Genomic DNA, 25,876 nt, shown 5'->3' with positions numbered 1-25,876 from the left:
GTATCATTTCTTTTTATTTTCGATTTCTTTTCAAAAATTTTTTTTAAAAATTGCAAATTACAACATTTCCGAAGATATGACTATTTTTATACGTTTTTCACGGGTTTTTAATGTTCAAGTTTTCAAGTCTATGAGATTTCAAAGTCGGTTTCTATCAAAGCTCGAAAACTACTGTTTTGATCATATTTATGGAACGGTTTCTGAACACAGCCATTAAAAACCATAGCAAAATACTATACATTTTTGAATTAAAGAACATTAATACATATTTTGAACATATTCGATATTTTCGATAACTTTGAGATACTTTTCCCGAAAAAAATACTTGTGGCAACACTGTTTTGCAAATCAGCTGTTGGTATTTGGTATCGCGAAATTTTGTTTACCCGCTCGGAATAAAACATATTTTGCTATCTTGCAAGCATGGACGAGTTCAAAGTGCCCGCTCCATTGCCCAAACCAAAACCAATAATTACAGAGAAGCCACGCACAGAAGCTCCTGCTGAACCACCTCCTCCGCCAGCACCAAAAACACCGAATGCGACTCCGCTTGCGGTCTGTCCGTACAAGGTGCCAAAATGGTCAGCTCCGCCGGCTCCTGAACAGAGTTACAGCTTCGAAGTTCTCAAGTCGGGCCAAATCATAGATCAGGTGAAGCAGCTGCAACAGAAAGCGATCTGGACCTTCGGCCGTCTCCCGGAGAACGACGTAGCCGCCGCTCATCCCACAATTTCCCGCTTCCACGCTGTGCTGCAGTATAAGCCCAAGGTTCCTGTTAAACCAGATGAAGGGGAAGAAGACGAAGATGACAAAGCCAGTAAAAACGAACAGCCAGAGGGCTGGTACATCTACGATATGGGAAGTACTCATGGCACTTTTCTGAACAAACAGCGGCTGCCACCAAAAGTTTACATCCGAATGCGGGTGGGCCACATGCTCAAGTTGGGCGGGAGCACCCGTGTCTACATTTTGCAGGGTCCCGGTGAGGACGAGGAACCGGAATCAGAACTAACAGTGACAGAGTTGAGGGAGAAGCGAGAGCAGGAAATAGCTGCCGCAGCAGCAGAGAAGCAGAGGAAGATTTTGGAAGCGGAGGAGCGCGAACGCAACGAGGGCGTTACCTGGGGCATGGGCGACGACGCCGACGAGGAAACTGACCTCACACACAATCCCTACGCCAGCACCAACAATGAGGATCTGTTCTTCGATGATCCCAAAAAGACTCTGAGAGGATTCTTCGAACGGGAGGGTCTCAACCTGGAGTATAAATGTGACGAGCTGTCCACGGGCTCCTTTGTTTGTCGAGTGGAGCTGCCCCTAGACGATTCCAATGGCAGGCCAATTATAGTGGAGGTGAATCACAAGGGCCGTAAAAAGGACTGTGTGGTGCAGTGTGCTCTGGAGGCGTGTCGCACTCTGGACAGGCATGGCGTGCTCCGTCAGGCCAATCAGGAGTCTCAGAAGAGGAAAATCCAAAAGTCGGGTGACTCGGACGACGACGATGAGTTCTGGGATCGTACGGGCGATGTGGCGCGCAAAAAACAAAGAAAGGAGAATGCTGGTGCCAATGTCACCTTGACCTATGAGGATTTGGTACTTATTATAACTTATTTTTTAAAGACATTTAAAAACTAAAATTATTTATGAACAGCTGAAACAAGAACAGGATCTCAATGAGGAAATGCGAAAAGTGGATAACGAAATAAACATTTACCAAGTAAAGGAGAAGAAGCTCAAGGAGCAAGCCCTCAAACAGCAATCAGCTGGTGACGACTTGGATAACTTCATGGACACGCTTGCAGAAGATGTGGAGCAGGTGGACAAAACCGAGATCAAAAAGCTCAGGGTAGGTAGTCAGAGTGCATATGTGTTCAAAAGCTAAACCTTGTCTCGGTTTTTAGTTGGAGCAGCAACGAATTAAGGGCGAGCAACAGAAGGTACAACGTTTGCTCAAAATAGCCAAGCCAACGGCTTTACCTTTTGCCACCTCTAGCGCAACAACTAAAGAAGAATCTTCAAGCAGTGGGGCGAAGAAACAGCTGCCCATGATTGGCAAGAGAAATCAGTTCAGCAAATTCAAGGTAGTAAGAGCTGTAACTAGTACCCAGTCGAAGCCACAAACAAATGCGTTTGCCTCGGACGAAGAGGAAGTCGAAGAGGAGGACGACGAGGAGAAGCGCAATGAAGTGGAGGAGCCAAGGAAACCAGAGGAAATTGTGGTGGCCAAGACGACGGAAGATAAAAAGGAGGAGCTTTCAATTTCGGAAGGGGTTGACTTGCAGGAACAAGAACCCAAGGCCAAATCGGAAGTGAGCCAACCAACAATCCCCAAAACGGAAGTCTTAAAACCAGAAAAAGTTACACCGGAAGTGACCACAGTTTCCAGTGACACGAATGCTTCTGTAACTACGCCAGCAGAATCAATTGAGGAGAGCAACACGTCAGTCGAGGAGGACGTTTCGGAACAGGGTGCCGAAGATGCGGCGCAAAAAAAGCGCCGACCACGCCAGCGGCCACGAAATAAACAGCGGCAGGATGTGGACATGGACCTAGACGAGCTGGCCGAGCATGAAGACAGCGAAAAGTATGCCAAGTGGGTGCCGCCAACCAACCAAAGCGGCGATGGCATTACGCACTTGAACGAGAAGTTCGGCTACTAAGTCTTAGTAGATTTAAAGTAGTTTTAAGAGCCATAGAGTCTATGGCATAGACCTTTAAGAGATTCAATGTAACTATTTGTAAATGGTAAGCTGCGAATTGTCCTTGGTTTCGATTAGAAGGGGAAAACTCCAAACAATAATTTGGAGCTTTTCACCACTTTTCCAGCGCCGTCAACTCCCCTGCGCTGGTTATAACCACCCCTCAATTGAGTGGCCACTCGATTTCCACGATGTAAGATTCACCCGCTCTGGCTCGGTCAGAAATTCCTGCGCACATACACAAAATGAACGCGACGCTCGGCTCCACGAAGGTATCGGCGTCGGGTCGCCGATGGGACTCCAGTACTTGAACTTCCAATTCAGTTATAATTTTGTCGCTCTAACCGCCAGCACGGTCCGACGGCTAAAAACGTGGATACGCGTTTTTTAGTGGTTAACTTTTAGTGGCGCCCGTAGCCCCCATTTGTTTATGGAAACCGACGAGGCTTTAGTTTAATTGCAAAATTAATTAGGAGCTATCGATCCGATTGGTCGTGGCCACCTTGAAGTTTGATTTAGAATCGAAATTTAAAGAAAATATCTGAAAATTTTTGCCAACCTCCCAGTAGAGTGGATTTATTTACATAATCTCAAATATTTTTCGGCAACTTCTCGGGTGCGAAGCCAAGAGTTTAATGCGGCCATCACGCGTTTCCGTAACAGTTGGGGCACATGTGCGGGTTACACTTTAGGACGCGTAACAGTCCGTCTCAGAAGACGTCCCTCCGCTGGGGCGACTGCTGCCTGTAATCGGTGTTCGAAGCCGGATTACCACTTCTCCTACCCCTCCTCGAGGGATCTGCGATCGAGCGAGTGAACTAAGTTACTACTGGGAATCCAAACCAGCCATTATAGCAGGAAATGTTGCATAAGCCGAGACGCATTTGATTGGCGCGCGTCTTCGATTGCCGTCGCAACGGTCCATAGGTGCCACTTGGCGTCCGCTTGAACTTGGCGCACAAATTCCAAAGCAGAGAGGTGAGTCTCTTCGTTCGATTGCCCGTAAATGCGGTGGGACATGCGCAGATGGCACACGGCCATTTGGCCCCCAAACGTCCTCCCCCGACGTCAGACTATGCTTTCCCATCGCAGCACCTTTAGCGACTTTGTGAATGAAGACCACCACGGGTCTTGTGGTGCTCCACCGCTTTTTTTTTTTTTATCGTGCCCATGACTATGACGTACTTGACTCCCCTACCAAAAATGTGAGGGACTGTCTGAATTGTTTATATATTTTACATAAGTCTGTCCTGGTTCCTTCCTTTCCCATTCCGTTATATAAGCTGCGTTCTCCTCTAGAATATGTTGTCCTTATACTGTATTAGGAATGAGAAAGTTTTTATGGAAAAGTTTTAAAAGCCCCTCTGATATTAAAATGAATGAATTCACTTAATTGTTGTGAACAAATTTTTGAACTATCTGTTTGGGAAATCTTTAGAAACTAAAAATGTATTTTGAGTCCTTCTAATAGGATTCTATCTTGTTTATGAAGGTTTATAAGTAAATACGTGTAACAAAGTAATATTAAAATTCCGATTACGAGCACTTTTAGCATAAAATCACAATTATCCTATAAATGATATGTAGTTTTTTTTTTAATTGATTAAGTAATAAATGTCAACACGATTCCATTATATGAATGTCTATAAATAAAGTCCTGGCTGAAAAGGACCCGTTGCAACTGCAAGTTAATAGTGCGCCATTAGCAAGGACTCGGAATATAAGGGGGCGTTTAATGGTGCGGGGCCCAACTCCTATTATATCCTTCCAGAGAAGGTCAGGCGAACCGATGGCCGTGGCCAATGCATTTGGCTTAATATTTAATGCTGCGTGCTGGGGCCAGTTAATTGAAAAATGAGCTCTTGCCCTGTCCCGGGCTCGTGCAACCGTATTAACAATTATGCTCAAGGTTGTAACTCTTAGTAAACCACCACCATTACCACCCACTTATCCGCACTCTCTGGTTTCCATTTCCAGCTAAAAGGTCAGACCCATTCCGAGGGTATTAATTACATCAAGAGCCGTGTTTGGTTGTATTTCTCTGAAGCCAAGGATATTCGCTCAATCGCAAGATGATCAATATCGCCGGAGTGGTGAGCATTGTGCTCTTCTACCTGCTCATCCTGGTGGTGGGCATCTGGGCCGGTCGCAAGAAGCAGTCCGGCAATGATTCCGAGGAGGAGGTTATGCTCGCCGGCCGTTCCATTGGCCTCTTTGTGGGCATTTTTACCATGACGGCCACCTGGGTGGGTGGCGGCTACATCAATGGCACGGCTGAGGCCATCTACACATCCGGATTGGTGTGGTGTCAGGCTCCCTTTGGCTATGCTTTGAGCTTAGTTTTCGGTGAGTTTAATGGGAGACTCTATAAGCAGCTAAATTATGATGATTATTTCCTTCAGGTGGCATTTTCTTTGCCAATCCAATGCGAAAACAGGGCTACATCACTATGCTGGATCCTCTGCAGGATTCGTTTGGTGAGCGAATGGGAGGTCTTCTCTTCTTGCCAGCTCTCTGCGGCGAAGTGTTCTGGGCCGCCGGTATTCTGGCCGCCCTGGGAGCCACTCTCTCGGTGATTATCGACATGGACCACCGCACCTCAGTCATCCTTTCCTCGTGCATCGCCATCTTCTACACCCTCTTTGGCGGCCTGTATTCCGTGGCCTATACGGATGTCATTCAGCTGTTTTGCATCTTCATTGGGCTGTGGATGTGCATCCCATTCGCCTGGAGCAACGAGCACGTGGGCAGTCTTAGTGACCTGGAGGTCGATTGGATTGGACACGTGGAGCCGAAAAGGCATTGGATGTATATAGACTACGGATTGCTTCTGGTGTTTGGCGGTATTCCCTGGCAGGTCTACTTCCAGCGGGTGCTGTCCAGCAAAACAGCCGGACGAGCCCAACTGTTGTCCTACGTTGCCGCTGCCGGATGCATCCTGATGGCCATTCCTCCGGTTCTCATTGGAGCCATTGCCAAGGCCACACGTGAGTCTGAAATTCTTTATTTCTTTGATTTCATTTTTGTTTAATTTTTTATGATTTTAATACTATTTTTAATGATAAAACTTACACTCTGTCCTCTTACACTCTGTAGAATTAGGAATTCAATCAATTCTTTAAGAGTAACTTATTGTCCTTTTTAACATTGACAGCCTGGAACGAAACTGACTACAAGGGACCCTATCCCCTCACTGTGGACGAGACAAGCATGATATTGCCCATGGTCCTTCAGTATTTGACACCAGATTTTGTGTCCTTCTTCGGCCTGGGTGCCGTCTCCGCCGCCGTGATGTCCTCTGCCGATTCCTCCGTGCTCTCAGCTGCCTCCATGTTCGCCCGGAACGTGTACAAATTGATTTTCCGTCAGAAGGCTTCCGAAATGGAAATCATCTGGGTGATGCGCGTGGCCATAATTGTCGTGGGTATTTTGGCCACAATTATGGCCCTTACTATTCCCTCCATCTATGGATTGTGGTATGTGTTCTGCATTATTTAGCCACCTCATTTGGCTAAGTGTCTCTTTGGTGTGTCCTCAGGTCCATGTGTTCCGACCTGGTGTACGTCATCCTGTTCCCGCAGCTGCTGATGGTGGTGCACTTTAAGAAACACTGCAACACATACGGCAGCCTGGCCGCATATATTGTAGCCTTGTTCATCCGGTTGTCTGGAGGGGAAGCTATCCTGGGGCTGGATCCTTTCATTAAGTATCCTGGCTATGATGAGGAGACTCAAGAACAAATGTTCCCCTTCCGCACCATGGCCATGTTGCTTAGTTTGATTACACTGATCTCGGTGTCCTGGTGGACGAAGTGAGTTTTAAGATAACTTTAATTATAAAATTTCAACTCATTCATATCCTTCTATTCCCAGGATGATGTTCGAGTCGGGTAAGCTGCCGCCCAGCTACGACTACTTCCGTTGCGTGGTTAACATTCCGGAGGATGCCCTGCGTGTGGGAGAGCCCTCCGAGTCCGGGGAGCAGCTATCGGTGATGGCAGGACCTCTGGCCCGTTCATACGGAGCCGCCACCATGGCCGGCAAGGATGAGCGAAACGGTCGCATCAATCCCGCCCTGGAATCGGATGACGATCTTCCCGTGGCGGAGGCCCGCCGCATCAACCAACAGACGGCGCAGGCGCAGGTGAAGAAGATGCTAGACACCGCCACCGGGGTGAAGCCAGCAGGCGGAGGAGGTGGCCAGATGAGTCAGTCCGGCATGGCCATGCCCACTCCGGAGCAGGATAACACGGCCTTCTGAGCGGCGGAGTAAAGGCCACACAAGTCACCCAGGCGATAGAAGCCCGAAAGTATGCAGCAGATTAATCCTACAGAATTATACACGATTTTAAGTTGCGCTTGTTAGAGGGGATTTCCATATCATAATTGGGGGAGTAGGGTCTTCGAGAGTACACACAGAAAGTATTAGGAAACGTACGTTAAACACACAAGTGCTCAGGTAAAAAGTGCAGAAAGCTGATCATAAGAATTTACGTTTTATTTTAGCCAATTCAATGTGTATAGTTTCTACTCAAGCTTAAAGCTGTCGTTCTTTCGATCCGTTGATTTTGCTGTTAGAAGAATATAATACGATGTTTGAGGTGCGGAAGTCACGATTAATTGAATACATATCAAAGGCATTTTATTCCTGGCCCGGGGAATTGCATATAAACGTATAGACATATTAACCAAAAGGATAAACTGTTTAGCATTTGTGTAAGCAATACGAACCGGCATTCCTGGCAAATAACTATTATAGAAGCATATAATGTGTGAATCATGTGTCCTTCCAGCTAAAAACGAAAAAGCTAAGAAAAAGCCACAAACTAAACTGCAAACGAAATGAAAACATATCAAAAAACATATGAATATATATATATCACCCCAAAATATATATGTACATTATTCAAACAAAGTAGGTGTTTAAGTGATCCAGAAGGAAACGAGGCATATCGAGTTATATAGGAATGAATTTTAGCTGCTCTCAAAGAGCAAAACCACAAAGTATATAGCAGATCATACTGGGTGAGATCATACTTGAAGAAACAAACGAACAAGCATATCTGTAACATGTTGCGTCGTAGTACCTAAACAAATATACCTATACACGAAATGAAAATCATATATACTATATACATCAAATATTTAGAGGCCAGACACTGAATTTAGAAAGTTATACCCACGACATTGATCCAGAAACCTGCATCGGATTGGAGGCAAGACTCTATTCTATATACACACACGCTGCCTGAACCCCAATCCTCAAATTGAATCCGATCCTAGTAGACCCCGATCGAAAGATATAGAAATACGAAACATTTTATCGAGAGATTTGCGTTGGTTCCTTCCTTTTGTAATTCGCTCGGCTCGTTTGTTAAAGTTTCCTCCCGTTGGAATAAACTAAATTAAAAACCAAAGTCTAATACTAAAGTCAACTCAACTAAAGTAAACTAAAAGTAATAATGCGTAACTATAAAGTACTACAACTCACTCTTGATTGAACTAAATGTTGACTGCTTTTTGATTGAGCCTCGAAAGTTTGTTGTATTGGGGTAAAGTTTTTTAAAGTTTACATAATTGAATATATATGAGAAGAGTTTGGAGTCCATCTAGGATTACTCACCATACGGTACACAGAATATCTGTTCGTTGTTATTGTTATTATTATCCTTGCATCAGATCTGAGTGTGTAATTTTCGATAGAGTTCAAAATACGTTTTACTATACGGAGTTGTTCAACTAAATTTCCAGAAATAACTTATAACCATACCATATGAATAATTAAGTGTGTTTATCTCTCTCTCATTCTGGAGTTCAAATTCTTTGTCAAGTTAACCGGGTTTGTACATAAATAAGCAAATTACTCGAATTGTTTGTAAAGTTACAACTACTATCAACTAAAACCGAAAACCACCAAATAATTTATGCATTCAACTGCGATGTCGTTGCTTGGTTTAAATAGAAAACAAAGATACCGATTTTAGAGGAATTTAGTTTGGCAATTAGTTACATACCTATCTATATATGTATATTTATGTTATTGTTGACTAAACTTTTAGTGGAATTATGTTGAAATAACTAAAAATCAGAATAGGACAAACGGTTACGATATACATGATGTATTATGATTAAATTAAACAAAATGGAATACATATCAATGTTTTAAGCATAGCAAGAAAAAACAAAACAAAAACGAAAGGAAAAAAGTATTTAATAAATAAAAAGGTATATATATCTATATATATTAAAATGGTTTCTTTGTTAACGCAACCACCGTCTAGTTATTTATTCTATTTCTCAGCACTAACGGACCTACAAAAACCCCACCAGTGACAATCTTCAGACAATAGAATTGTATTATCGCAGGTGGAAATTTCTCAAGCCTTTCGGAGTTAAAGAGCAAAGAGCTCGGTGTTTGCTGTTTGGTGTTCCAAAAAAACAATGCCCTTTTGAAGAAGATTCACACATGTGGTAACTATGCGACATTTACTTATATTATTTAGTCGAAAGTCGAGCTGTTAAATTGCCAAAGTCAGAGTTAGTTACTTGGTTAGTTTCAGCCAACAATCTGCCATCTCAAGTAGTCTCAATTAGCATGCTAATGAAGCTTGCTTGAAGCTACTATTGCTTTGCAGTTGCTGCAATTAAGTTGTAATCTCAATTAGATTGAAATCGCTAAATGAGCACCCCCCATCATGAGTTCATAACTTGTGCCCTCTAATTGTGGACCATGTTTCAACTGCATGTTGGATGTTGTATGTTGCTGCTACTAATGCTGCTGTTGCTGCTGCTGCTGAAGCTGTTGTGGCAGCTGTGGTATATCCGGTATTTTCGAAAAATTTGCATTGTTTGCCGATTTGAACCTTCAACTGTCATTGGGTGTTTTGCGGGCATTCTTCGCTGGTTAATTAGCCGAGCGGAAGAATTTCACGAATTCTGTCTTCAATGTCTCGAATGTGTCGCGGATGTGAAGGGAACCGATCGCCCAGAACTGATAGTGGCCACCCCTCACTTATGATCTTCATCAAGTTCTTTATTTTTCTTTCAACAAAACGCTTTTGCAATTTTTACATCTAAGGGTACAGTGAATTACGTCTAGAGGTTCCATGGGAGAGAAAACGAATGGGCGTCTCGTGGGGAATAATTTACAGTTGCGGAATGGATGAGTCGATGGTGGAATGGATGGGTGGCTGAGTATTCTCGTAGGCACGTGGCTGATCACACTGCGATGCAGTGGTTCCTATCCGGTTCACTTCTTGCGGTAGGTGTAGCCGCCGTCGGCGCTATAGCCCTGCTGGATGGTCTCTGGCACCTGGGTGGGAGCATTGTACGCATACCCGGAATCCTGAGCAGGAGCACTTGGGTATGGGCCGGAGCTCGACGATCCACCGGCGGGGGGAGCACTGTAGCTGGACGAGGGACCGCTGGAGAAATTCAGGCCGGAGGAGAAACCACCGCCAGAGCTGCTCGAAGAAGCTGCACTGAAGGACGAGGAAACGGATCCCGAAGCCGGGGCTCCGTACGAAGACGATGGCGGAGATGGTGGTGCCGAATAGGAGTTGGATGGCGCAGCTGGATAGGGTCCTCCGGAGTTCGAGCTGGGACTGGGTGCCGAGTAGGACGATGAGGGAGCTGACGGATAGGGTCCTCCTGCGTTGGAGCTAGGACTCGGTGCCGAATAGGATGAAGATGGAGCTGATGGGTAAGGCCCTCCGCTGCTCGAACTGGGACTGGGAGCCGAGTAGGACGATGAAGGGGCTGATGGGTATGGTCCTCCACTGCTTGCGCCAGAGCTGGGAGCCGAGTATGACGATGAAGGGGCTGATGGGTATGATCCTCCACTGCTTGCGCCAGAGTTGGGTGCCAAGTACGAAGAAGAAGGAGCGGCTGGGTAAGGACCTCCACTGCTTGAGCCAGAGCTGGGTGCCGAGTATGATGAAGAAGGTGCCGATGGGTAAGGTCCTCCACTGCTTGCTCCAGAGCTGGGTGCCGAGTATGATGAAGAAGGAGCGGCTGGGTAAGGACCTCCACTGTTTGAGCCAGAGCTGGGTGCCGAGTATGATGAAGAAGGTGCCGATGTGTAAGGACCTCCACTGTTTGAACCGGAACCAGGTGCGGAGTACGAGGAAGAAGGAGCCGCAGGGTAGGGTCCACCACTATTCGAACCCGATCCAGGGGCCGAGTAGGAAGAAGAAGGTGCCGAGAAGGAGGACGAAGCAGCTGCAGGATAAGATCCTCCACTGTTAGCTGAAGCACTAGGAGCCGAGTATGAAGATGAAGGAGCTGCCGGGTAGGGACCTCCCGAATTGGAACCTGAGCTTGGAGCGGCATAAGATGAAGAGGGCGCCGCAGGATAGGACCCTCCGATATTGGCGCTGGGGCTGGGAGCCGAGTAAGAGCTGGAAGGAGCAGAGGAGAATGATGATCCACTGGAACCCTTGCTTGGGGCACCGTACAGGGAGGATGGAGCGGTGGAGAAGCTGCTGGCGCCGCCGCTGGCCGGAGCGCCATAGCTGGAAGACGGCGGAGCAATGGGCTGGAAGGACGAGGACGATGAGGCGGCAGGTGCTCCATAAGAAGATGATGGTGGAGCAGCGGGGGCATCGTAGGAAGAAGATGGTCCAGAGGAGTAGCCACTGTTACCCAGGCTTTGGGTCTTCGATGGGGCTCCGTAGTTGGTGGAAGGCGCGGAAGGCAGAGGAACGAAACTGCTTACACTGGGGGCTCCGTAGCTGGAGGAGGGCTTCGATGGACGCGGGGCAGGGGGCAGATAGTTGCTTACTGGGGCCTGTGGTGGTGCTCCATACGACGAGGATGGAGGAGCAGGGGCACCATAGGAGGGTGATGGCGGGGCAGGTGCTCCATAAGACTTAGATGGCGCTGGAGGTGCTCCATATGATGGAGAAGGAGCGGCAGGTGCCCCATATGATTGGGATGGTGGGGCGGGAGGAGCTCCGTATGACTTCGATGGAGATCCGTATGATGAAGAAGGTGCCGAAGGAGCAGAAGGTGCTCCATAGGATGAAGAAGGTGCCGGAGGTGCTCCATAAGATTTGGAAGGCGGGGCTGGTGCTCCATACGATGAGGATGGAGGGGCAGCGGGAGCTCCATACGACTTGGAAGGTGGTGGGGCAGGCGCTCCATAGGACTTTGAAGGCGCGGCCGGTGCTCCATAAGACGAAGATGGTGCCGAGGTTCCAAAAGATGAGGATCCCAACGAGGGAGCTCCATAAGATGAAGAGGGTGGTGCTGGAGCGCCGTACGATGATGAAGGAGGCGCTGGCTTGGGAGCTCCGTAACTGGATGAAGGCGCCGACTTGGGTGGTCCGTATTTGGATGATGGTGGGGCGGGAGCTCCGTAACTCTGCGACGGGGGGGAAGACTTTGGGGGTCCATAGCTGGAGGAGGGAGGGGCACCATAGCTCTGCGATGGCGGGGCAGGACGTGGCGCTCCGTAGCTGGAAGAAGGACGGCGATGATGTTGCTTTTTGGGCGGAGGAGGCCCATACGACTCCCTTGGGCGGCTTGGCGGCGGTCCGTAGCTAGAGGATGGGTGCGAAGCCGGTGGGCCGTAGGAGCTAGAAGGTCGAGGAGCAGGCGCCGGGTAAGGGCCACCCGACGAGGCACTCAAGGAGGGAGCGGAGTAGCTACTGGCAGGGCCGGAGTTGAAAGAAGGCGCAGGTCCGGAGGCGGGAGGCAGGTAGGAGCTGGCAGGCGGGGCTCCATATTTGGAGGACGGACGCTGGGGCGGGGAGGGGGGCAGGTAAGCGTTGTTCAGTGGCGCCTCGCGCTTCGCCGCTCCGACATCGCGGACCAGAGAAACGGCGACAAAGGCCACCGCGATAAGACTGAAAAGCTGCAGCGAAAAAAACGAGGAAATCGGTAAATTAGTTTTTTGTGGCACAGTAATCGGGGAGTCAATGAAAGAGTTCACTTTGGTTATACAGAGAGAGAAAATGGGGTACTTAATAGAGCCTTTAAAATAGACTTTTTAGTGCAGACTTGTTAATTCTTTTTACAGCAAAGCAAGGCGCTCTAATCATTTAGTAATTATTTTATATATTATTTATATTAAACGCTATTTCGGTGTATAACTTACCACTCGCATGGCTGCTGCTTCTCCTGGAGATGAGTCCGATGCAAATTAAAAAAGCTGCAAAGAGGGGCATGAAAGAAAATCAGTTGAAAGTGGATTACTGGCAAAAAACTAAACACAGTTATAGTTAGATTACGTTTATGTTGCGTAAGTTTTTGCCCCTCATCGAGGCTCAGACCGACCGAGGGGCCTTAATCGCGCGTCAATCTCGGCCTGGTCCGGCGGCCAATGCCAAGAACTGGCCAGCAGCCGGAGCGAATCGGCCGACATTGAGGCACAAGTACCTATAAAGAGTGCGGTGCTTAATTGGACTTTTTTCTTTTTTTTTTTTTGGAAACCGCGCCACTAAAGACACAAAAGCCGCACTCGCGCTGGAAATCCCATCGTTGAGTGAAACTTTTCCCTTTCTTTTGGGAAATTGAATAAAAGCGGACAAAAAATCCGAAGGCGTGATCGGCTCTGGGCTAAAAGTCAGCCAGAGGGATTTTATGACATTGCAAAATGGCAAGAGCCAAGAAGTCAGCCACGACAGTGCCATTAGCTTAAGCCCATTCCCCACACTCCAGTCCTTTGCCCATCCATCCATCCATCCATCCATCCATCCCCTACTGTTTGCATGTGCATTGAGTGACACATATTTTCCTCTCCAGCTACTGCTGCCAATTACTGTCTCCCCGTTTTGGTTTTGGCCACACTTGGATTCGTCTTGACTTGTCCCGTTGCGATTTGTTGGCTGGCTGGCTGGATGGCTTGGTTGGCTGTTTAGGTGTTTCATCGCCTCGGCGTGCTATTGTTTGGCTTGTGCCGCTTGTTTAGTGGTTTCTGCAAAACTTTAATTATTTTTCAAAGCCCACCTATGCGACTGCTGCTCTGACCCGCTGAATATGAGGCAATCCTAATTGGCCACGCTGATTATGTAAGAATTTTTGAGCGGTGACAAGGCCGAAATGGCTTACAGTCCTGAATGAGATTAGTTCACATATTCTTTACTTTTAACAATTGCTTTTGATTTCACTTTGATTAATTTAAATGTTTAAAAATAGGCTGTTACCATAAGACCTCAAATAGTTCTAAATAACAAACTTTGAATTGAATATCAAAAGGATATCATTTTAAGAAACATTTAATTTCAAACTTCCTGATATTTGTAGTAGATATTAAGAACATAATCCACAAAATTTTAAAGAAAACCATAGAACCTTTTCACCAACTTTAACTTTTAAATACACTTAGTTTCAAATATTTTAATCCAATATGGCTGACTGATATCCTTTATCCAAACACTAACCGTTTCTTGTGGGCACCAGTTGCTTCTGAGATGTGTCGGGGGTGGCGCTCTAACAGACGATGCTTTGCCGATGGACAAATGCGAACTACACTTGCCTGATGCGCAGCATGCACTTTTATACAAAATCATAACCAAGCAAAGCCACAAAAAACCAACAAAAATCTACAAAATAAAAACACACACAAAAAATAACAATAACACTGCGGACAGACGAAAATCAAAAGCTCCAAAGCCAAAAACACAATGAGCAGAAGACGCTGCCGGAGTTTTCGTTTTTTTTATGTAACTCCTCACCCAATGCACTCACTCTCCGCCGCCAGTAACCGCAGCTCCGAGCCACCAGTGCCAACAAGTGCCTGCGACGCATGCGCGACGTCGCTGGCAAAGCTGCGCATCTGCCACACACAAAATAATAGAAAAGCAAACGAAAAAATAGCAAAACACAAAAAACAAAAGCAAAGCCGAGACCTCAACAAAGCCAAAGAGTTTGCACAGCTTTTAATGGGTTTGCTTTTTGTTTTTGCCCTCATAAATCTACATCGATCTGGATCCAAGTTCAGTGGCAACATATTTTGCTTTGTATTCCAAATGGGTCTTAACGGCATACATTATCGAAATAACAATAACGTTTATATTTACATTAGTAACTTGCTTCAACACAAAAGGTTCTCCGGGAAAACATAAAATTCTAGTCGTATGAGTAATATTATGATAGCAATATCTTACTCGAGTAATATAGATAGACATGTTTCAGTTGCTTTAGTTTTTTAAGCTAAAACTGAAGTAAATGTACTACATATTCAACTAAATACTAGGGGCCACAAGAACCTACACTGCGTATGAGTAACATCAAAGGCTCCCTCGAGAACCAACACTGCGTATGAGTGATATTAAGTATACGGCATAGAACAGCCATTTTGTGTATAACTTTTACTATAAAGATCCAAAAATATAGTAATAAGAAAATTAAATGGGTTATCAACTCCTAAACCAACAGAAAATATAAGCATCTTAAGTTGCGGAAACTTTTCGCAATTTTATCCAAAAAATGTTGGACAAAACCAAAAATGTTTGTTAAGGAAATAGTGCAAAAAAAATAAATGTAAAAAAATTTAGAAAAGAAAACCTACAAATGACTGAAATAAGAAAAAAAATTTAAGGTAATAGAGATGCTGTAGAAGAAGCAATAAAGCTCTCTCATATTAGCGATTTATAGACTAAAAAAACACATTAGTTTAAGGCCCCAATTATCACCTTAAAAGAAACGAAACAAAAATTTTGTAGCAATTGTATTGATAGTCAGGGTGGATCGTTTATTTTTAGTAAACAGTTGGCGGCATCTCCGGCTTCTTCCAGACGTAGCTGGCCCAGGGGATGCACTCCTTCAGGAGGTGCATGTAGGCCAGGCCGGAGGGGCAGTCGACCTCCTTGGCGGGGGTGCCCAGGGTCTCGCAGAGCCAGTACTTGGCAGCGTCAAAGTGATGGGTAAAGGTCTGGCCCACCTCCGACTCATCCTTACAGGCCGAACGACCGGCATCGCCGCTCACAGCTGCCACCAAGAAGGCAGCCACAAAAATGGCACAAACAGCAACCACTAGTGGACAAAAAAAAAAGAAAACCCCAAAATGAACAATAAGTAATCGATGGGAAAATAAGTTTGGAAACAAAGCAAGCCCCCACCCACCTACCTACCAGACTTCATTTTCTTCTCGGTAAGAAAGTTTCTCGCTAGAAGGAACAAACTGAGCGCCTTCAGTTTCTCAAATGACACTTTTATACTTTCGCAAGGGAGTAGTCACCCCCCAAAAAAACAAAATGTAAAGACTTTCGTGAAAAAAGAATAATAATAAAAGTATTGACATTTTGACACACGCGCACATCCGTTGATTATTATCAGGGGAGAGAAGTAACATCGAGATAGATAGGGAGGTCTGCCAAAAAAAGTTTGGTTCCTGAGTTTGGAAATGAAAACAACATAAAATATTAGTGCATCCTGATAAGAACACGCTGCAATTTTGATGTATCTGAACAATCAATTAATTGACAATAAAAGACAAGCCCATCAATGGACCATCGGAGGGGCCTATTGATTTTGCCAATTCCACTTTGGTTAACATAATCTTGACTCATGATCTCAACTCATGAGGTGTTAAGGCAATAAACTCACACTTTACTAATCCCTTTAATCTTTGATTGACATGGCGAATCCATAATCGGATATTTCCATAATTCATAAAACAAATGCCGAAATCTAAATCCGTTTAAAGTTTGCAACATTAAAGTCTATCGGCTCATTCATTAATTAATTGCAGACGATCGCTTTTAGCCTTTGTTGTGTTTTATTATTTCAGTATTCAGATTTTGTTTTGTCATTTTGCAAAGTATTTTGCATTTATGTTAACTGTTTGTTTCTTTGTTGGCTAGCTGGCCGGCTGGCTGGCTGGCTGTGGCAGTGCCTCCGGGGGATTCAAGCCCCAGTCCGGTCACTTGACCAACATAAATAGCATCACGAAATGTGCAGAGTCTTCAAAAGAGAGGGAGAAATAATAAGTAAAAACTAAAAAAATACAAAAACCGTTTAGCAGCAAAGCAACAGCCCTGAAAATCGCTTACAAAATACTTTAAAGTGTAATTACAGTTTCCGCGTTGATGGAATGACTGGGACATGGAGGGACTTGGATGGGGCAGATGCCAATCACCGAAGGGGGACGCAACTCCCAGCGGGTGACGATTTTGGCCAAGGGACAAGATGACGAGGCAAGTGTTAAGCTGTCTGATTATTTCCAAGTTGGCCAAGATGCGGCCCAGACGCAGTGCAGCGGCTAATTATCGATTAAGCCGACACGCTCGGTCTCTGGGCCAAATCCAATTAATGCAGCCGGGTGAAATGCGGTGACTCGTTATGATTGCCCCAACAGCTCGTCCGGCTCTAAAATTAAATCGAATTTCATTTCAACTAAGTGATTTTTCGTGTGCAACATGGCGTAGCAACAAGTGTCGCATGGAGAGAGCGATAAGGAAAAATTGGCACTATAAAAATGCCAATTGGCGGTTTTTGATTGCAACATTCCCATCATGTACAAGGGTGAGCTAGCATCTTTACCCAAAAACCAAAAAACAATGAAAATCATTTAATTTTTTGCCCCTTTAGGCACTCTCCTCTGCTGCCTGGTTCTGGGCCTGATCCTGGCTCTGGCCAGCGCCTACAACGGCCAGGACATCTACGCCGAGCCCAACTGCGCCATCGTCGAGGATCACGCCCGCAAGTTCCGCGACATCTCCGATCCCACCCACTACTGGGTCTGCCCCGAGGGTCAGGAGAAGGCCGACTACATCCAGTGCCCGGACAACTATGCCTTCATGGAGCCCCAGCAGGGATGCGTCGTCTGGGAGGAGTGGAAGTGGATCGAACCATACACCAAATAAACAGCAAAAAACCCACGACTCGTGAGCAGCATAAAGTCTAAGCCATTCTGTTTCTTTTTGCTGGCAACTTTTTGATTGGATTCGATTGGATTTCAGGCCCAAACGGGTGGGGTTGGTCAGTTAGTGGTGGTGCAAATAAATTAATTATATGTCCCAACTTTGGCAACTAATACACTCGAATTGCTCCAGGAGTTCTTGCCTTTCTTGACATTTCCCTGAACTCTGAATATCTATTCATTTTCAACAAATGTATTTCCGCTATCAGACTCTGGTTTCCAGGTATTTGCTCAAGCCTTAAACCAAGATGTGTCTGCTCTTCCACCTAGCTGAGTTTTGTGGTGTATTATCGACCAAAATTTCGACTGTAATTAGGGAGGTTTGTTTAGAGGTGTGTGTGTCTGCCTTGGACCTGAACTTGAGCCCCCAACCTGCGGCTGAACTCGAGCCCCGGGCTCGAAGCTCGATGAAGCAGAACTTTTAATTAACCGAGGCAGACACACACATCTGGTAACGGTTCCCAGGGGCCCCCGGGTCCCATCTCGTATATTTCATTCATCAGCGATGGACAAAGGGAGAGGGGCCAAAGAAGCGGCTACGCAGTTGTGGTCCGGAATATGAGATACGTCTGATAAACGATAATTAGGCAGTGCGTGTCTGTTGCGCTTGTAATGTTATCTAACACCTTCGATTGGCAATCAAAGCCGTTACCGCTGCCGATGCCGATGCCGATGCCGCTGCCTCTGCCCCAGTTGCCTCAGTTGCCGCAGCTGCCTCAGCTTCTGCTGCTACTACAATCAATCAACTGGTATTGTTGGGGCGCTCTGGGTCTCTGTGATCAACAATCATTCAACGGGCGAAAAAAAAAAACTCCAACCAAAATATGACAAAAAAAATTATCCAACTCAGACGCGCACTCCAGTGCTCCAATTTAGTGGGCTTAACAAAATATGTGTGTAGATATTTTAAATTGGGATCGCACATATATTTACCTTTTTTTCTTGGTTATTTTTCGTCGAAGGTAAAAGTCATAAATATCAAAGCGTGGCGAAGCCGGGGAGAAACACAAGCGCTCGCATTAAAAGTGAAAAGTACTTCAATAAATTTAGTTAGAAATCATTGCGGCAGCCTGAAGTGGTCGTGGGCTCTTGTTGCGGATGCCCCGCGGCACCTGAAGTGGCCCATCGATGATGGCATCACATAATGAATTTCGGTATGGGTTCGTTCGGATGAGTACTCCATCCACACTCATTCAGGTGAAGAAAGTCACGGCGGCCTTGACAAGGCGAAGAAGCTCTATTATCTGCATGCAGATAAGACCCACCAGAGACCTCCTCAACACAGAGACTAATGGCAATGACAATGGTAATGGTAGCAGTAATGGTAATGGTAATGGGTTAGGCTATAGCCCATGCCATGCCATGCCAGCTAGATATGTATGAAAACAAAGCACTTGCATTACTTACTTCATTTGCCAATACAAGACAATACAATAGGACACAATGCGGCGTGGGTTTATCAGATGTTGATGCCTCATTTCTGGGTTAACATGCGGCAGCCAGATGCTGCCGGAGTTGTGTCGCACTTGGCCGGCAATTATAATAATTATTCCCATAATGTGGATCTGCGAGTAGTTCCATGCATTAATGCACAGTTGTGCAAATAAGACGAGCACTTATCAGCCAAACTCTGGCATTGAACCAATTCCGGAGAGTAAATAAATGCAAAAAGATGCCAAAACGATTTGATGACAGCACTTTTCGAGAATATTTTGATCACGTTTGGGCCATTAAGGGTTCGCTTGATTTTATGGTATTATTTCAGAGGTTATGCTTTATTAAAATTTTGTTTTGTTAATCAACCATGTCTGTAATATTTCGCCAAAATTTAGTTACCACCTTGAAAGATTTATTCACAAACTATTGGAAAGACAGACATGCAACCCAGTTTGTGGCAACGTTTTAATGGCCATTTAGAATTAACTTTTTGACCTTAACTAATTGCAGCTGTCGAATATTTTGTTTATCCAGCCATTTTCCATTCTCCAAAGTAATTATCTATCACACTCTATCTCAATCCTGGCCAGACACCGACCGCCACTTTGATTGATGGCTCCAGTGATTTGAATGATAAGAGAACATATGTATGTACTCCCTGTGTGGATACATAAATGTACGAGTATATGGCTCTGGCCATATATCTAATACTACACGGGCTGTCGGGTCAGGTGAGTGACAAATTGACATGTCGCAAAAATGATGAATTTACCGCAGGCTGTTGGGGGGACGGACGTACAGATACAGATACAGATACAGAAACAGACACAGTTGCAGATACAGATACTGAGGCTTAGCCAAAGAAGCTACATTTGACATGACCTTTCATCAAGCTGACAAATAAATTCAAAGCGACATGGCGGTTGCCAGAACCGCCTTCAAGCGATCTAAAAAATTGCGTGTGAGTGGCCGGAGAGTTGGGTTTTTGGCATGCATAGGTCAAAGTTCGCACTCAAAGCGGGATTTTCGGTTCAAGTCCATTCCTGACGTCATTGGTAAGCTGATACACATATATAGTATATATACCCAAACCTAAATCGGGCATAATAAGCCGGAGCTGAAATTGAAGCTGCTTCTCACCAGGTGTTGTGGAAACTGACTGGAGCGCCATCCTCTGATATGGCCATTAATTTTTCAGGGAGCCTGCTCGCCGTCCTTAAACACAATTTATATGCATTAAAACTTTGTTCTCCGAAGTACCAGAGACAGTAAAATGTCTCTGCTCGTTACCAATGATTGTAGGCGGATCTGAGTGATTGAGGTGTGTCATCTGCAGGTTCTTAATTGAATTAGGGCTTATTCAACAACCCATACAGTTGCCTCATCAGACGAACAACGAACACGTTCAATATTTCAGGAGGAGAGCATCACAAAGCCCTTTGTTTGCCTAAAAAATAATTAGAACATTGTTTGCCTTTCCATTTCCATCTGGCTACACTCCGAAAATAGTCCTGTTCCTGGTCTTGGACTGGGAAACTTTTAATGATGGAACTTACGGTAATTTAAATGTTTTAGTTTTAATTGAAAGCCTAGAGTAACTTGGTTAATAACTCTGGTTAAGTGTAACTTTTTACAGCCAGCTCATGTTTTATTCATCTTTGAGAGTTTTAATTGAAAAGGGGTCAGGCCATTGTCGCTTTGTCCTTTTATTTAATTAATTTTGTCACATTAGTATGTGGTAATTACAAATCAGATATGTATGTAAATTTATTAAAATTATTGTTTATCTATTATTCTATAGTTTGCTATAATGTATGTACTATAATGAAGTACTAATACTTTAGTTACTAACTTTAAACAACTAAATTCTTGAAGTGCAGGACCTTATATCCTCGACCAGAAAGTAAACCCACATCCTGGGCAAATTGCTGCAGTTTTATTGACTCGGAAGGATGAGATGGGCCGAAAAATGCAAGTCCAAGTCCAAGATTTGCCAAAAGGGGGTGACTTTTGGGTTAACCCCTCCAGGAGGAAGCTTTCACCACGGCAGCTCCCCTTGGAATTCCAGCGGAGCTGAACAGCTGACGAACAGCTGGAAGCCCCATGTGTCTCGGTGAGCACTGGAAGCACATCCGTTTCCAGTGGAAAGCCCCAACTGTTCATTTCTGGCTAGGAAGCAAAGGAAAGCGCTCGGCTCCGCCTACCTAGAATCCTATAATGTGTGTGGGTGGCCTGCATTGGTATTGGTCACAAGGCCACACCCACGCGGCCATGTTTGAATGAAATAACAGTAAACGCAAAGCAAAGTCAATTTCAATCGGGAATGGGGCCAAAATACAAAGAATTGGCGGAATGAAATGGCAATACGAAACGGACCAGGAACCGTTAGGAATTGGAACGCAACACAGTAATATGAATTTAGGTTACAGGCCAAAAAGAAAATAAAAGAGAGCGAGAGAGAGAGAGAAATGTGGGGCTGGCGGGATACATACAAAGAGGAGGGGGGAGTAGAAATTAACTGCAAGTGTTTGTGTTATTGTTGTTGCGCATTTTGTAAGTTAGTTAAGGTCATCGAAATGTCAAAAGTTGCATTCCCGTTTTGACAGCAACAACAACAACAACAGCGACACGCACACTCGACATTTGTCCCGTTGACATTGCGATTTTTTCTGGGCTATTAATTAGTTTTGCAGCCTCGCCCTCCAAAGCCACACGAGCGTGTGTATATTTTTGAACCTTTATTGATCGGTTGGGTGCTTAAGTTTAGCCTCACTTTTATTTTTGGTAATCCCCTAAGCCATTTCCTTCCTCTCTCACTCACACTCTCTCACTCACGCCCCCTACAGCCGCCCTTTGATGTCGGCCATTGTTAGTTCTTTCAGTTTTTCGATTCAACACTTTCGGCAGCCATTTTGACGGAGCTGCTCCTTTGAAATTCCACCACTCGTGACACTCACACACACTCGAATACACATACTTTTGTTGTTCCTCTTTGCGTCTGTTCCTCCTTCTCGTCCTTTTTGCGGGAATCAAGGATGTCAGGCTCCCAAAGCTGCGCAAAGCGTTGTCTTAATTTTAATTTTATTGATATTATTCAGTTTGCGCAGATTCCATTAGTTTTGATTGCCAACCACATTTTGCGAATTCTCTGCCATTCTGCCAATCATTGGAATTTGTTTTGCCATTATTGACATTTGGCATAAGCTCGATTTTGTTTTTTAGCTTTTATTGAAATATTTGTTAAGTAAAATTAAGTTCTTTAGAATATTATTTAGTCAATGTTGCGTTAGCCAATAGATAAACATACCGTGTTACCATTGTACTTGTTAAAACAAAACCGCTAAAAGAAGGATAGAATGATGAAAGGATGCAACCGAAGCTTATATACCCTTTATGATTATTTTGATTATTTTGGCTACAAAATTACGAAAATCTAGGGTGCTCTAATGTGCGCCACATCAAAGGCTATATCTCTGCCAATAATTATCCGATTCTTGAGCGGAATACCTTAAACGATTTGTATTTCGACTCCCCATTATTTTGCATCAAAACCTGAAAACAAAATATTTTTTCGAATTTTCATCAAATTTTCCCTTCAAAATTACGAAAATGTAGGAAGCCCCAATATGGGTTACAGCGAAGTTATATCTCTGCCAATAATCATCCGATTCTTGACCTTAAACGATTTGTATTTCGACTCCCCATTATTCTGCATCTAAATCTGAAAACAAAATATTTTTTAGATTTTTCATCAAATTTTCCAGGGGGTCCCCTTCAAAGTAATGAAAATGTAGGGAGCCCCAATATGGGCCACAGCGAAGTCTATATCTCTGCTAATAATCATCCGATTCTTGAGCGGAATACCTTAAACGATTTGTATTTCGATTCCCCATTCTGCATCTAAATCTGGAAACAAAATATTTTTTAGATTTTTCAGCAAATTTTCCCTGGAAATTTTCCCTGGTCTGTATGGAGCCCAAAATGTATGAAGCCCAAAATGTATGGAGCCCAAGTATGAGCCACATCGAAGTTTATATCTCTATATCTCTCTTAAACGATTTGTATTTCAATTTTTCATTAATCTGCATCTAAAATTGAGAACAAATTTTGTTTAGATATTTTATGAAATTTTCTTGTGGGTCTCCTTCAAAAGAGACTCTCAAATTTATCAAAACTGCAAACTCACGGAGTTTCTTAAAGTCGGACAATTACTATAACCTTGTTTAATTAACTGGTAATTTAAAACTGAATTATGGAAGGGGATATCCGAGCACGTTTGCTGATTAAATTGAGTTTGGCCCGGAAAATTACAGACTTCAGCCTCAACTCTTTCCTCAAAACATCAACGCTAACGAGGCATCGGCTCATATTACCCGGCCCGGTGCTGCGTGGGTGGGTCCTTGGTCCTTGGTCCTGTCACACGCACTGACAGCTAACTTGCCAACTGCGATACAAAGGGCGCAATCAATTGCAACTTTAAGTACTCACAATTAGTGTTGCCATGGGCTGTTGCAATCAATGCAAATGGAACGGATTGAGGGTATATGTTTGCGGATATATATATACTTTCCCAGGTCATCTCGTATCGGGGCTTTATGCTTTATGAATGGCAAATGAAGGTGCCAGTTCGCTTGGATATCGTTATGGAAAAATTATGGGAAATCAAAGTATACGTGCATGTAGCATGGGATTTTATTAAAATGAAGGAATAACGTATCTGAAACATATATATGTATAAAAAGGGCCTTATGTTTAACTCTATGATTTCATGGATGGTAGTTAATCAAAAGAATTATTATTAATGGCTTCTCTTGAACTAAAATATTACGAATGTTGCCGTTCTATGAGCTTAATTTATTACATTTTATAGAATGGAAGTGTATGTATTCATTAATCAGAAGTTATGTATTAAATATTTAAGGTAAGCCCGAAGTAGAAGTGGTTCTCTTTCGTCTTATCTCAAATATCCAACTATGTCCGTCAGTTTTATTTTTACCCTTCCCACTTTGTTAAAGTCAGATGTGTTGCACTCTGAAAAGTCTGTTGCACCTTTCCCCAGGGACAGTGAAAGTTTATAAGCAATTTTGAGCACCTATCACATGTTGTTTACCTTGGGCAGCTACTCGCTGTGTCGCATCATCACGGAAATGAACTTTGTCGCAGCGGGCATCCCCCCGTGGATGTGACTGGAGATTCCGTGGATGTGACTGCCGTCAAATGTTGCGCCCTGGGGAGGCTTCTGTGCCCCAGCACGAGGCCAAATCCAGACACACTGGTAGTGGCAATGGAACTGGCAGTTGAGAAGCAACCACAGCTAAATTGCTGGATGGCTGGCTGACTGGCTGGCAGGTATCCTGCTGTCTATCTGGCTGTCAATATCACACAAAAAGGATCAGCGGCACTATGAAGCCATCAAGCTGGCAGTGGAAATATTTTAAGGGAAATATAATTTAAACCAACTTTGACAGGAATGGACAGGGGACAGGAAGGCGAAAAGGGGTTTTTTAGTTGCCTGGCAGGACTTGGCCGTAGATTGGATTGTTAGCCGGTCCTGACAGGCTTCCTAGATATATCCTGCGATCGGAGCAATCCAATTAGGCCAGTCCAATAAGTGCGCGTGTGTGGGTGGAGCAGCAGCAGGATATAAACCATTTAGTGTTAGTTCTGGTTAAAAATAAACCGCTCTGCACTTAGAGGATACTGTTTGAAGTCTTTATTGAAAAAGGTATTCCTCATATAGACTTTGCTTAAACATAAAATCTATTTTAATGGAATAATAATCATCAAATTAGAATATGTATCTACCACCTACCTTTCTTTGATCACATTTCTCAGTGCATCCTTGCCGTTGGCCAATTCGGGAAAGATATTCAAAAATACACACACGTTCCGAATTTGCAGGCATGCTAACGGTATAAAAATCGATAGAATGTAACGAGCCAGTGGGCGGGTGTGGGTGGTTGTGCTCATGGGAGTGGGTGGGTTACACAGTTCACCTTGGCCAGACCCAGACCCAAAGGCGCAGCGTGATATTTTACAAGTGTTGTTTTTGTTTCTCTGTTTTTTCTTTGGTGATGGCGTAGGTGGTTGTGGAAGTGGAAGTGCTGGTTCTGGTGGTTGCAGTGGTGGCGGTTGGTGGTGTCTTTTTTACGGCTCGCTTACATCCAAGCAGATGCCAGACTAACCCGTCATCTAATTGCCAAAAGGCGTACCCATCATGCCCCGGAATGAGTTCACTTGTAACGGCATGACCGAATCCTTAATTGAAAGTAAACATTAAGGTACACAATTAAATATGCTGCAGTCTGGCTTATTATTTTTTTCTGCCCTGTTTGTTTGCAGCTTTGAAGTTTATTTTATCCTCGTTATTTTTTTATTGCCCGAAGGCTCTGGGGAGCATCTTTTCAGAGTGGGTGGAGGCGGAGGACTCCCGCGCAGACTTTTAGTCACCTTTCGGTGTCGAATTTCAATTGTTTGCCGTGGCCGACTAAGAATTAATTAATCGCTTAGCTGGCTCCATTTCGCAAAATGACAAACGATGGAGCATCTCTCGGGTCAAACAATTAGCTGTAAATTAAAATTGAATTAGGCCCGACTTCGGCGCAAATCGACTGAGAATAGAGCCTTATCTTTACAGTACAAACTGCGGAATACAAATATAGAGGCTATAATGGTGCAACACCTATTTCAGTAGTTCAAGTTCCTGAAGTTGTACTGTATTTTTACATATAGTGCCATCATTACTGGGAATTTTTTTTTCTGTTTTTGGCTTGAAAGCCCTGCCTGTGCTAAAAACGAGGCTTTTTTGTTTGGTCTATTGTGTGGGCGCCCGACGAGGTGGTTTTCGTTCTTTTCTTGGAGTCCGCAGGCTTGCG

The 25,876-nt window shown here is 44.5% G+C and overlaps 5 protein-coding genes across 5 annotated transcripts; 3 read left to right on the top strand and 2 right to left on the bottom strand.

Annotated features, from left to right (window-relative positions):
• The first annotated feature begins 329 nt into the window (after positions 1–329).
• Positions 330–2,757, top strand: LOC6499908 (kanadaptin). Its single transcript, XM_001953620.4, has 3 exons — positions 330–1,593; positions 1,652–1,846; positions 1,902–2,757. The coding sequence occupies exons 1-3, from the start codon at positions 424–426 to the stop codon at positions 2,658–2,660; spliced, it is 2,124 nt and encodes a 707-aa protein (XP_001953656.1). The 5' UTR covers positions 330–423; the 3' UTR covers positions 2,661–2,757.
• Positions 2,758–3,510: 753 nt separating this feature from the next.
• On the top strand, positions 3,511–8,935 carry LOC6499909 (high-affinity choline transporter 1). Its single transcript, XM_001953619.4, has 6 exons — positions 3,511–3,677; positions 4,677–5,045; positions 5,102–5,686; positions 5,854–6,175; positions 6,238–6,510; positions 6,572–8,935. The coding sequence occupies exons 2-6, from the start codon at positions 4,772–4,774 to the stop codon at positions 6,957–6,959; spliced, it is 1,842 nt and encodes a 613-aa protein (XP_001953655.1). The 5' UTR covers positions 3,511–3,677; positions 4,677–4,771; the 3' UTR covers positions 6,960–8,935.
• A 778-nt stretch (positions 8,936–9,713) lies between these two features.
• Positions 9,714–12,806, bottom strand: LOC116654510 (pro-resilin). Its single transcript, XM_044718363.1, has 2 exons — positions 12,798–12,806; positions 9,714–12,554 (listed from the first exon to the last, which is right to left on the bottom strand). Exons 1-2 carry the CDS (start codon positions 12,804–12,806, stop codon positions 9,948–9,950), a joined length of 2,616 nt encoding a protein of 871 aa, XP_044574298.1. The 3' UTR covers positions 9,714–9,947.
• A 2,563-nt stretch (positions 12,807–15,369) lies between these two features.
• LOC6500652 lies at positions 15,370–15,871 on the bottom strand. Its single transcript, XM_001953617.4, has 2 exons — positions 15,775–15,871; positions 15,370–15,676 (listed from the first exon to the last, which is right to left on the bottom strand). The coding sequence occupies exons 1-2, from the start codon at positions 15,782–15,784 to the stop codon at positions 15,402–15,404; spliced, it is 285 nt and encodes a 94-aa protein (XP_001953653.1). The 5' UTR covers positions 15,785–15,871; the 3' UTR covers positions 15,370–15,401.
• A 1,224-nt stretch (positions 15,872–17,095) lies between these two features.
• On the top strand, positions 17,096–17,549 carry LOC6499910. The gene is made up of 2 exons (XM_001953616.3): positions 17,096–17,167; positions 17,234–17,549. Exons 1-2 carry the CDS (start codon positions 17,158–17,160, stop codon positions 17,506–17,508), a joined length of 285 nt encoding a protein of 94 aa, XP_001953652.1. The 5' UTR covers positions 17,096–17,157; the 3' UTR covers positions 17,509–17,549.
• Positions 17,550–25,876: the final 8,327 nt, after the last annotated feature.

The sequence above is a fragment of the Drosophila ananassae genome, chromosome 2L, assembly GCF_017639315.1.
Source record: "Drosophila ananassae strain 14024-0371.13 chromosome 2L, ASM1763931v2, whole genome shotgun sequence".
Taxonomy (NCBI): domain Eukaryota; kingdom Metazoa; phylum Arthropoda; class Insecta; order Diptera; family Drosophilidae; genus Drosophila; species Drosophila ananassae.
The sequence above is the reverse complement of the archived record's forward strand: the minus strand, read 5'-3'. Positions and strand labels throughout refer to the sequence as shown.